Here is a 12,975-nt window from a genome sequence, read left to right as displayed (position 1 = left end):
TGCTGCTCACGTTCGCCCACAATCCAATTTGTAAACATTCAAATTTCTGATTCAGCGAATCACGAAACGGAAACTTCAAAGTAGAAAATTTATACGTTTGCATTGTTAAAGAACAATAAAGAATCATAAGAGAAGGTGACACATTAGAAATTCTCTTGATTGACTATTTAAACTAAAGACTTTCCCGGCTTAAGTGAGTGGGGCTATTCCACTATTTTAGAACTCCATTCCCTTTAAAAACAGGACTCTCTATTCCTCCTATGTATGAACCCAATATAATTCATTAGTGCAAGGCTAGGTAATCGTGTCATCTCATTAAAATAAAAATTCTGATGTTATCACTCATGATTTTTGTTGCTACTTATTCATTTAATTAAACCCTAATCCCCTAAAACGAATTTCTCAGAAAAAAATATTTATATAATTCTAAAGCAACTTTCTTAGACTGGAATAGTGTTTTTGAGAGAAGCCTATAAACTCGTATCTCCCGAGAGTCCTCTTAATTGATTTTTCCAAAAAAATATTTCTCAAATAAAAGTTAAACACTAACGTGAATGTAAAAGTAATTCCAAGTTTAAAGAAAGTCACTAAAGCAATATTAAAGAGGATCTCAAAAAGTGAAAAATCCATTTAATAAAGTAGCAGCTCCAGTTGTGGAATTTTAATTGTAAATGCACTACAAAAAAAAAAAAAAAAAAAAAAAGATTCAGGGACTTACGATTTTTAACTTTTGACTGTGTTCCCACACATCACACGGACCATTTTCTAAAAACCAATTTTTTCACTCAAAGTACTCAAAGCTAGAGATCGATAACGACATGATCATTATACCAGTCTTCCAAAATTTATATGAGAAAGTAATAAAATCAGAGCGGAGTACTGTCTGGAGCGGATAATGTATGTATTCCATTAATTTCCTTAAAAAAATATTGGAAGTGGAATTATCTTTTTAATTTGTTCAAAGTTGCTACTCTGTCCCATGCTCAAGTTTCTCTCTTCATTTACGTGTCATTGGTGATGTCATAAAGAGATAACAGGAAATAGTTTTTGGCATAAGGCCTCTGGTCTGCTTGCTATATAAATCGAGGAAGGCCTCTTGCGAGTAGTCTGACATCCTGCATTGAATGAGCATCAAAGCCAAATAACGAAGTCAGAGCGATTTACTTAAAGGCACCCTTCCACACGCGGCTCTTGGAGCTTTTATACAGAAGAAGCCGATACTTTAGGCAGCATGCGTCACGCAAGATCATCTCATTAGCTTCTGCTGGTCAAGGCAAATGGTGAACTTCTAAGAGGTCCAACCGGTAAATGATTGTGGTTCTTGCCCTAGACTAAGTTGAGTGTGCGTACGAAATTAAATCTGGCAAAATGCGTTCTTATAAGGCAAGAAAAAGTCAGAAAAAACTGTAAAACGTGTACCGCCGTATGTTGGAGTTTAGTCCCTGTGGAAAACATGACGGATGAGGAGAAATATCTCCAAAACCCTATCTGATTGCGCTGCAATCCTGGTTTGCGTTGAGAGACCTTTGATACCTGAAGACCAGAAGAGAAATGATCTGATACAGTGCGAAATCCTAAAGATCTCTTTTTTTCTAATTTTCCATGATTTTCGTGAAAATCACTCTTAGCGTATGGTAGGTCGTACTTCTTACCGTATAGAGAACTTACATTGATAGAAATACTTTGTAAAAGTTATAATTTATAAGCAAATTTATAAATTAAAACCTTGAGAACCACCTTAAGAGAATCCACATGAATATTACGTCAGATTTTTTAAACTTAAAAATTGCTAGAATGTTTATGTACAATATTTATAAATTTACTAATTGATATTTTCCAATTATTTTATTCAAATTCAATAGGTATATAATATTCGCTTTCTTCGGATACAGTACTAACTGTGAATGTTCGCCATGTTCGTGTTTAGTACATGTTAACTACCATTAGTAACTTTTTTAAAAAAAATCTTTTATTGAAATCTTCAACGGCAACAATTGATGCAACAAGTACATTTTATATATGATAAAACAATATCAGGAATATTTGAGTGGAGGAGGCCTCCAGTGGTGTCACTCCATTATAGCGAAAACTTATTACACCGCTCTAACGATAAGAGCAGATTGCGAGGCCATCTTCTCTTCAATCTCCTGGATAGGAAATCTGGTAAAGCGAAAGAAGGCATGAGGTCGATTAAAGTATTAGAATGAGCAGCTGTAGAGGAATGAAATTTGAGAATCGAGTTTTCGAAGTATTTTTGACTGTAATGACTGGATTCAAAGAGAGTTGGAATGTAAAGTCGATTCCATATTTCGATGCCGTATGACCAAATAGGCAGCAGTAATAGTAGGTATAAGAGTCTTTTGTAATTTAGGTTGAGCTTAAATCATTTGTCAAGTAGTCTTGCGAGAAGTTTGTAGCGTTTGTTAGTTTCTTGTCTAGGTAAGTGCAAGGTAGCGTATTTTGTCCACTGTTGGTTTAGGAGTTTAGTTGATGAAGATGGAAAGAAGGAAATTTCGACTAAGGGTAGATACTAGATTTTGATTTGGTACATTAGTTTTGATTCGCCATTCGCTAAACTAGACCTGTAAGTGGTTGATGTAAATTTGAAGAGCCCTTGTAGCGGTAAGAACCAGCTGCAACTTAAACATAAAATTTGAATTCTTTTCGCATTGAAGATTCTCTTATGATGAGAACGGACAACATACGTACATAAAAATTCAGTTCTAGTTTAAAAATTACGCCTCAATTCCAAATTTACGGAATGCCAAATTTTTATTACATAACATATATTTTTTCTTAAGAGGCTCTCAAAGATAGAAAGAAAGAATTTTCAACCACCAATTCTTATTTTTCGAAGTTAGTTAAAACCTACATTTACTTATTTGTTGTTTGCTTACCAACATGTATATTGAACCACAAATTTCTGTTTTGCTTTTTCCCGATATATATTAACAATAATTCCTTATTAATTATTCCTTAATTCCTTATTACTATTTATCTAAACAAACAGTGAACCTAACCTAACCTGTGCCTTTACTTCTTTGGGTATTATTTTTTTAACGTTTAAAGAAAATATGTCAAAAGGTATTGTCGTATTACATATTCCACATGACAGAATGCTTTTATGGTAAATTCATGAACCATATATTCCGCCACCCATATTTTCTTCAATACATAACACCGTTTTAAAATTATGAATAAATCTTCTTCTTCAGTGTCTCTGCATATTCTTTAATCCTACAATTTTTCTCGGAGATAAATCGAATTGATTCTAAGTAGGATGGCGTGAGGTTAGGATGTACTTCAAGGATTGCATCTACTTTCAAAGATTCCAATGAGGCCGGGCAACCCTGCAATTTTATCTATTTTAGCTGCATTTGGACAATGTATATCATTATTGTGGATCAGTAAACGTGTAATTTTGATGAATCTAAAGGAATTTTAAAAATAGTATTTAATGAATAATAATTAAAATTGTTATTCAATGTTGCTCCATTTTTTCTTTGCAGAAAAAATAGCACACCCATTGAAAGCAATATTTCTCAAAAGATCAAAACGAACATTACTAAATTCAAAAAGTGTTACTCCTAAAATCGAAAGGAATTTAGAAATAATTAATTTACCTATAATGCTGAAAGTAATAAAATACGCAATAAATTTATATAAACTATTTCAACCATTTCAAAGAATTTTAATTTTGGTTTTTAAATGTATTTACTCACTACATACATAACATATATCATCATTCAAATAGAAGTTAGAAGACCAAGTAGAAATCAGATCCTAAAATGAAAGTAATACTTAGCAAAATTTACTTCTCAGCACTTTGTTAAATCGAAAATAGGATTGATTGGAACATTATAATATTATTTATACATATTTACGTAAGTATAAGTACAGTACTCGCAAACCATGTCAGGAATGAATTCTTTTCTAAAAGTAAACAATGTTTGAAACTAAAGAATTAATAAAAATTTGCCATTTTGATTTATGGTTATAGCATTTAGTTCAATTGCCACACAAATTTAGCATTTATTAAAAATATTTAATAATTTAAATAACTTTTATACAAGAATTTTAATATGTATCGTAGTTGTATTAAAATTAATTATTTATTTAATAGCAGTTGCCGCCTTGTTTTTTGGATTGTATTTGTAACTATAGTAGTAGATGTAACAGACACAGGCAGCAGACAGTATAGTACAGTGCAGTGTAAAATGGCGCTCGTTGATGTTGAAAACTTAACGGATTCAGAAATCCGGCACAAGCTTTTAGAATTAGGATGTTCCGTGGGGCCAGTTACTGCTACAACTCGAAAAATTTTGCTGAAAAAGTTAAAGTTGCTACTTGAAGAAGAGGGAAATAAGAGTATTAGTTCTGGTGAAAACCAAGGAATTTTACATACTAACTTAGATGGTGGAATCAGTGGCGCAGCGAAATCTCGAAGGCGAACTCCTCCAAGATCTACAAGCAGATCTCCCAAACGTAGGTCACCTGCCAGATCAAACGTAAGTTCTACTCAGACCGATTACGTTGTAAGTGGAAGAACATCAGATGTAGGAATCTTGGCTAGCTCAACTATTACTAATGGAAGTAAACGTCCAACGAGATCATCTATTTCACATGACACGCCTGCAAAAAGTACAAATTTTTCCTTCAAGGGCGATTATGAAAATTCGAGATATGTTCCAGGAGTGAGTTCAACATTACAAAGCCATGGGCACAGTGATTTGCCTGCTCAAAGTGTTACATCGAGGTATTTGAATAGTTCATTGAGTAGTGATGCATTTAGAACAAGGTTTGACGAATCTAATGATACAGATTTCAATTTATCTGTCAGTCAATCCATTTCTTCGGCTCCCTTCAGCTCAGATTTTGTTAAGCGGTTATCAGGCAGCAGACAAACACGTAAGTGATATTAAGAACTTCATATATTGTAATTTTTTCCTTTGTAAGTTTCTTTTTGGAGGTTCAGTTGAGCGAGATAACTCATGAGGTTCTAGAATGAATTATTTCTTTTTTTATTTTCTAATGGTCGAAATATTAAGATTTTTACGCTCTATGGTTTACTATGGTTGGAATGTTTTTTAAAGGAGCAAGGCCTTCACAATAAAATCAACATTACCTTCTTTTTATTTAAAACAAACTACAGATTTAATCTCATAGTAAGCAAACGTTTTCCACTAATGTTTTGAACAAGTTTCTCAAAAATGCTAGTTTCAGAAAATAAGAAAATGACATGAAAGCGCAAATGAATAAATTAACTGACATTGTTTCTTAAGATTTAATTAAGATGGAATCTTTTGCTTATTACAAAAAACTGCTCTTATTAAAATCCCTTAATATAATGGTAGGTCTCTATATTATCATTTATATTTCAAAAAATAAAGTTTTTAACTAACTTCATGCGCTATTTCAGAAAGAACAGACTATAGATCTTCCATTAGCGGGATCTCGTCAAAACTTTTAGATGTAAAAGAAAGTGATGATGAAGATACTGGTCCCTCACCAGTTTATGCAAAATTCAGTCAGAGGTAACGTTGTAGCTATTTTAATGTACTTATTCTTTATAGGAAGTCCTAACTTAGTGTTTTTGTTTATTTTTATTGTGATTTATTATTTTTTTGTAATTTAATAAAGTCTTTGAATTAGTCTGTTTTAAAGAAATATTAGGCAAGATGAAAGGATTGTTCTAGTGAATACATGCCATTGAGTTTGTTTACAGTCCTTTTACTATGTCCTTTTACTCTTTAGAGGTTTCTTTGTTGGTTTGCCAATTCTTGAATGATAACTTCTGCAAATTTTGCAACATGAAAAAAATGAAAGATTTATTCTACTTCTGAATGTTTTAGGAATAAGAATGCTCGTGGCTAGCATTCTTACATTCCTCGTCCTATAATGTCTCAAATGTTTACATCATAATATAATTTTACCTTAATTGCAGTTTTATTCTTGCTACACACACACATATATATATATTTACATTTTTTTCAGTAGTCTAAGAGGAGCGCCTGTTACAAATACAAAACATACTAGGAGAACCACTGCTACTGAAGGATGGCTTCCTTTTGATTCACCAATTTCTACAATACTCCTCGGAATATTTTTATTGTTTTTTGTGTTGATTGGTGTAACTTACATTAATATGCATTCTTCAGATACAAATCTTTCTTCTCCTTCAGGTAAGTAAGACGTTACAATAACGTATTTATGCTCTAAAAAATAACGCAGTAGTAAGATTTTCATTTTTTTGTTTTTGTTTTTGTTTTTTTTTAAATATAGATATTATCTTCCCTTTATGTCTAAATTTGAATTCACATGTGCCTGGGGTAAGTAAACTAATTAATTTTGATTGTTTATTATTTATTGCTTTCTCTTCCTGACGAATTATTGCGTTCGAATCAATTGTTGAATTATAAACTATTTTTTGGGATCAACTATAAGTGAGAGTTTACCAACATTACCTAGTTCTTTCTTTCACCGAATGTGTTTGTAGTATGGGGGGAATTCTTATCTTTTTGTTAGGATTATGATATTATGTTAGAGTTTAACATTATTGGTTCTTGAGAAGGGCTAAAGATTTGGCTTCAAACGACTGGGCATAGAATGAAGTCTAAACTTTTAGTATAAAGTGTGCGTATGTATGAGATAATAATATGTATACATCACTCATGAATAGTGAGTATTTGAGGCATATCCCTTGTGCTTTAAAATTAAGATTCCATTTGATTATAAAGGAAAGGGGACTCACGCCATTCGTGAACGCCAAGATTACTGTCGCTGGAAATGGGTTATGTTTCTACTTTATAAAAGACGCCTAATAAAGAATTCTTTGACAGCTTGCAGCTGAGGGCTGGACAGTAGAAGCTTAATTATCAAGTAACTTTACACATTCACAATTAATAAAATCTGATGTGGCCTCTACCTTCCTAAGTGGGCGTATTCTCGCTCTGTGTTTTCTTATAAGTTTTCAGTGGCGTTTCTCGGGAGTTTTCCGTTACATTTCTTCGGTTAAATAACTAATAACGTATCAAAGTAGTAATTTTTAAATCGTAATTAAAAGTTTGATTTGCTACAGTTATGGACTTTGAATAGATTGCTTGCTTCCGTTATCTGTAACTGTAAACTATTAACCAACTGTTGCATTTGCCGTATTCTCTTTCTATGCCTTAAGATTTACTAGGAGTATTATCTGGAGGTGACATAGAAGAAAGGTGTATCAATGTATTGTATTAAGAATCGCATGTTAAGATGGGATTGTCTGTAACGGGTTTGAGCAACTTGTGTGAGGAAAAGAATATATGTCTAGGTGAATTTTATGATTGGTGACATAGAAAAGATATGGCATCAACAGCAGAGAGAAGAATTTTTGTCTGTAAAGACTGAATTCTTTGGAGTAGATCGAATTCCACATTTCAATGTCATAGGCCCAGATAAGTCTTTAGTTACCCAGATTGAGTATTGGTCTGTTTTCTGGAAGTCTTTTCAGTTGTCGGAAGCGTCTGTTGAGTTCTATTCACTTAAATTGTGTAGGAGGATTCGAAGTAAGTCTTCTGTCGAGGTAAAGCCTAAGGTAGCGGACTACGTTAGCAATTGGTAAAGGAATTAGATTGTAAAAGACAGAGGGAAAAGTGATAAGTCGAAGAGTAAAAATAATATATTGAGCTTTTATCTCGCATCATTTTTATAGTTGTTTTACTCGTATTTCTATATATTGAAATTTAGTTAAATCTTTGATCTACATTTTGATGGATGTGGAGAAAGAGAAAGTAAATTTATTGTGATATATGAGTATTTTTTACTAACTTCTCCAGTTTTTTTTTTTTAGATATTTCACTTTTAAAGTTTTCCTGATTTTACAATATTGAACTGAAGCTGTTCTTAGGTTGAATTTTTAATAAATATTTTCTTTATAAATGTAAATAGGCAATTGTTGACAGTAAGAATGGAAGGATGAATTTTAAACTTCGTTAGTTCACACTTAATATTTAAGAATTAAATTCAATTTTTTTGGTGTAATTGAAAATAAAAGGGGTGGAGGAAGATAATATCACAAGTTTTCTACAATATCATTAACTCTGGTTCATTATTTATGACTATATTTTATTTGTGTGTATGTGCTCCCTGTCAATTTCTTTAGAATTTATTTATGTAGCACTTCTGTTTCTTTTCATTTTCGTTAATTTACCTCTCCACTTGAAAGTTTAAGCATACAGATTGAATAAAGTGACTTTTATTGTTAAAATTATTATTTCAATTATTCCTTCTGAAGGAATTTCGGGTTTTTATATAATTTTGTGTCATTCATTTGAGAAATGACCAAAGCAGCAGGTAGATGTATGATTTTTTAAGGATATTTGTATTAATGGTTTATTTCCAGGAAAACTGTATAAGGGATGCCGACAAAGAAACAGTGCTAAAATTGTTTAATATTATGTATAAAGTGCATTATGAAACTTTAATGAATGGTCCGTGCAATGGAAAGAAACAGGAACCTGTCTTATTTTCTGATGATGATGTAATAAATATGATTGTTGAACATGATAAAACTATGGTAAGTAACTTTGGAATAAAAAAATAATAGAGCATTTTTACTGAAGATGTCTCCGATTTGGTCTTATTGTTGTATTTCATGTAAGATTAGAAGAATTTTAAAAGTAAAGTAATGTTCACTTCTTCTTCTATAAAAAGTCGCTATGACATTATTACTACCAGTTTGGATGGAAATATGTATTATAGTAAGAGCAGGAATTGAAAATGAAATCGGCCTCATTTTATGGCCTTGTAATAATTATATATGAATAATCTAATACAAGTCTTTTCTTACCTGTCAGTCTTCTTGATAGCTCTGTTTCTTTAACTTCTTTTTAGTTCAGCTCATTACTTAACGCCAATTGTAATTGAAATAAGCAAAATCGTGTTATTAACTTTATATTAGCAAAAATTTTAACAGATTTAACTGAAGCCTTTTGGCTTATACTCTACTGTCCACTGTTTTACACATTTCTTTTTCATTTTTAGTTTATTTTAGGAAGTGTGGGATCCTGTTAAATTTTATCGTCACACCCATGTCAGTTTGTTATCTACCATAAATGAGGCCTGTTTCATTCGCTGACCCATCTCCCTCTTATACTGTAATATAATAAATACTACCATCCAAATTTGAAAGTAGCAGGATTTAAGCCCTTCCAGAAGAAGTGGGCATTACTTTACTTTTAAATTTCTTATAATCTTATTAAAAGTAACAATTTTTGTTTGACTTGCAGAGCGTCTGGGTGGTGGAGCAGCATTTAAAAAATTTAAAAGTTCTTTTGGAAGCTAATCCAAAATGGAAAATAAAACCTTCTAGGCAAGGAATAACTATTGAAGAACCACCAATTTCTTACTATTGTTTCATTCTAAGCAACTTCTTTGTAGCTGCTGATTGGTTATTCAAAATCACCTTAGGTGTGTTTTCAAATTTTAGTTTTGATAGCTTATAGCTAACGTTTATAATTAATAACAAAGATATTTGATTTTAGGTTGCGGCTTTTTTTACTTAGTATATCTGGTTGTAAGATGGTGGATGATAAGAGAAGCAAGATACAAAGAAGAAGTTTATAAACTTGTTTCCAACATAATAGACATTGTTAGTTCTAAAGCCCAAACTCCTGATAGTTTTATTCCGATTAGCCATGTACGCGACCAGTTAATTGCACCAAAGGATAGAGCTCGTAAGTAAAATATCTACTCAAACTCTTAATTAAATTCTATTTATTCTATTACATTAATAAAATCTACATTACTCATTAAAATTTTAGATGTAGATTATTTGAATTTAATTACAACTTAAAAGTTGTTGCAGGTATTTATTTAACTTTTCTGTTGCATATAAAAAGGATTTTTCAAATAGTAGGGTCAAAGTAAAAAATGACGAAATTCAGCACCACGTTAAATTTTGAATCTCAGATTTTCACAATATCCTTTCCCATCTTACACACTTGATCGCTCAGAAACGCCCGCTTTATCAAACTTTAAAACAGAAGAGATCGTTGTAGAAATTTACTACAACTTTTTCGCTTTCAAAATGGGTATTCCCAATGAAATCTTAAAATCTGCACGTTTGCGAAATCTTCTATTAATGTAGTAAAAGAAAGTAATATATAACTTAGCAATTAGGATGTTGTTTCTGAATTTAGTCACTAAAAAACACACAGTTAATCAAGTTTCTGTATCTAGTTAACATAACCTGCAGGTTCGAATATCTATGATTAGTGCTTTTATATACAATATTAAATTGATCACAAACAAAAAAAAACACTTCATACGTAAAATAAATAACTTATCAATTATTAATTTATTTGGTGGGGGAGCGATTAATGTTAAATTATGAAAATAATCTTCTAAATGTTGAAAGGATTGAACAAATTGTGGCAAGACGCGCTTTTACTACTGGAATCAGATTCGAGGCTGAGATGTGAAGTACAACAAGTGGAAGGAGAAGAATTTTTGGTTTGGCGGTGGCTTGCAACTTCCTCTAATAATGCTAGGTACAGTACTGTTTAAGAGAGTCTTTTATCAGAGTATATATTCATTTTTTAAATATAATAGAAAATATTTTATAATTCTCTAGTAAGAGAAAAGTTTGGCAGGGGCAGGCTTTTGACACAATGGAAGGAAGTGTGAATTCGTTACCACAAAGTCCAACTTCTTGCCTAAAAATAAGACATATGTTTGATGCATTTCGGTAAGTATTTAATGTTATTATACCTGTATTTTTATGCCCTGTTTAGTAATTTGTTTTTGTAAAAATGTTGCTATGGATTGTGATTAATTTATGTAACAAATGTGGCACAAATAGCTAAAGCTTCTTTGAATAAAAATAATAAACATGGAGGAACTGAAGTAACTAAGTTATAAATTTTATTACTTTTATGTTCTGAAACTTTTCTGGCAGACATGGATCCCACCAAACAAATTTTTTTAAATTAAATTTGGAATGAAATAAAAATAAGTATAAATTATTTTATATTATGGCAATAATTAGATTTCACATTCATTTGCCCTTTCAACTCATGCCTCTAAATTCTGTTTTCAGATTAGGGTCAATATCTAATTTTTAATTATTGTAAACTGACTAAGTAATAACATACCTACTACCATAATTCAAGGTTATCCTTATATAATAAATTTAAATTATTTCTGGTGTGAGGACGCTCGATAATCTCTTATTCGGCATTGCAAAATCTTTCTTTAAATATTAAAAAAGGAAGATGTATTATCCACTGATACAGTAAATCAAGTGTATTAATCGTTATCTGCTCGGCTGTTCGTTCAGGCAACGGATACTCAAAATATCACCTTCAATGAAGCATAAAAAAGTCATTTATAAATAATTAAAAAAGACTAGGAGAGAGTAAACATTCCTGCCTTAGTCCTACCGACGTAACTAACGTTTCCTATAATTTTTTACTGGTCCTAAAAGATGATTCTGTTTTTTATATATCTTGAAGAGCACTAATGAATTTATTTGATGCACCTAATGTAATGAATTAATAAAACACTGAGTTTTTATCAGGCGAATCAAACGCTGTTTTAAGTTCAATGATACCCGGTAATCATAGTCAACCTGAAAACCTCTTGGCAATTCCATCTATAAAGGATATTCTTTTCTAATTACTTACAATTTTGATTTCCTCTTCTTTCGGCATCCTGGTTATATATGTATAAATATTATTTATATTATTATTTTATTTAAATATTATGCTTGGAGTTTCACCTAGGTGAGGTTCTTCTGCCAAACCATTTGTCATGTTGAAATAGGATTTAAAAAAACAAAAATGTTTTCTTTGCTTATTACAAAACAAATGAGTAGTTTCAAGACTTATTCCAAATGTTACTATTTTGTTTTACAGTGAGGAAGGAGATGAATGGATTACAACAGTTGTTAATGCTATTTTAGAAAAATGTGGCGAAGCAAAAATTTTGCATGTGGTTGTTGATAAGCAATCTCGAGAAGGATGTGTGTATATGAAATGCGCTTCCCCCGTAGATGCAGGAATAGCTTATAGAGCGCTGCATGGGTCTTGGTTTGATAGTAAGTTTTAAAATATTTTATCAAGCCCACAAATTTATATATTTGGTAATTACAACGGTTTTATAGTGTATATTAAATTTAAAGTGGGAAACCCAACGATTATTAAGTGTATTATTATTTTTATTATTAGTGGGATTTAACGATAATTAAAAGAATAAGTCCTTAATTTGTATGAATTATTTACTTGATTTTTTAATGGATAAAATTTTATTGGACTAGTGCCTTAGTATAGGAGAAAACTGAGCATTGCAGACTCTATAAAAATATCAAAAAAGATGGTTTCAAAAAAAAATTTTTTGTAGGTAATCTGGTGACAGTAAAATACATTCGAGAGAACCGTTATTTGGAACGTTTTCCAGAATCAGCTAACTGTGTGCATCCTCTTCATCCTACTAGCACAAATTAGAACTCTTAGAAAGAAAAATTATGTTGTTTTTCGTTTTTATTTGTTTTTTTTAATTATTATTATTTAAATGCTTTACGTAACACTTTTACAAATTTGTATTGATGTGGATTTACAGTACAACTGAAATAAAGTGGAAGCGAAGGAATTTATTTGAATCTTGTATTAATAATTTATAAACAAGTTTCCATTAAGTTTTAAGTAAATGATTTTTAATAATAATCTTGTAACAGCATTAACTTTGGATTTTCAATTAAAACTTTTATGATTAAATATTATTTGTATTAAACACGTACCCTAGATGCCAGCTTTTTTTTTTAGAAAGGCTTATTAAGTAGGAAATTGTAGTTCCCATTTTGTCTTTAATCAGAATTGGATTGATCTTATTGTGCTAACTTCAATAAGTACTCCAATGTGGGAATAATAGGCCAAACATTATTTTATTGTCCACCTAGGTGGATTTTGAGCCTTGCAAAGCTTTGATGATAAATGATGT

The 12,975-nt window shown here is 31.1% G+C and overlaps 1 protein-coding gene across 2 annotated transcripts; it reads left to right on the top strand.

The window, feature by feature from the left end:
- The first annotated feature begins 4,156 nt into the window (after positions 1–4,156).
- Positions 4,157–12,752, top strand: MAN1 (LEM domain-containing inner nuclear membrane protein MAN1). Of its 2 annotated transcripts, none has more exons than XM_074118802.1 (11): positions 4,157–4,908; positions 5,420–5,534; positions 5,995–6,182; positions 6,283–6,329; positions 8,381–8,554; positions 9,267–9,447; positions 9,522–9,713; positions 10,397–10,529; positions 10,613–10,726; positions 11,895–12,076; positions 12,379–12,752. In XM_074118802.1, the coding sequence occupies exons 1-11, from the start codon at positions 4,218–4,220 to the stop codon at positions 12,480–12,482; spliced, it is 2,121 nt and encodes a 706-aa protein (XP_073974903.1). In that variant the 5' UTR covers positions 4,157–4,217; the 3' UTR covers positions 12,483–12,752. The 2 variants fall into 2 exon arrangements, with proteins under 2 accessions (XP_073974903.1, XP_073974902.1); XM_074118801.1 differs by having other exon boundaries at positions 4,158–4,908; positions 5,998–6,182.
- The last annotated feature ends 223 nt before the right edge of the window (positions 12,753–12,975 follow it).

Source organism: Rhodnius prolixus, unplaced genomic scaffold, assembly GCF_049639745.1.
Source record: "Rhodnius prolixus isolate KJV_2025 unplaced genomic scaffold, Rpr scaffold_2, whole genome shotgun sequence".
Classification (NCBI taxonomy): Eukaryota; Metazoa; Arthropoda; class Insecta; order Hemiptera; family Reduviidae; genus Rhodnius; species Rhodnius prolixus.
The sequence above is the reverse complement of the archived record's forward strand: the minus strand, read 5'-3'. Positions and strand labels throughout refer to the sequence as shown.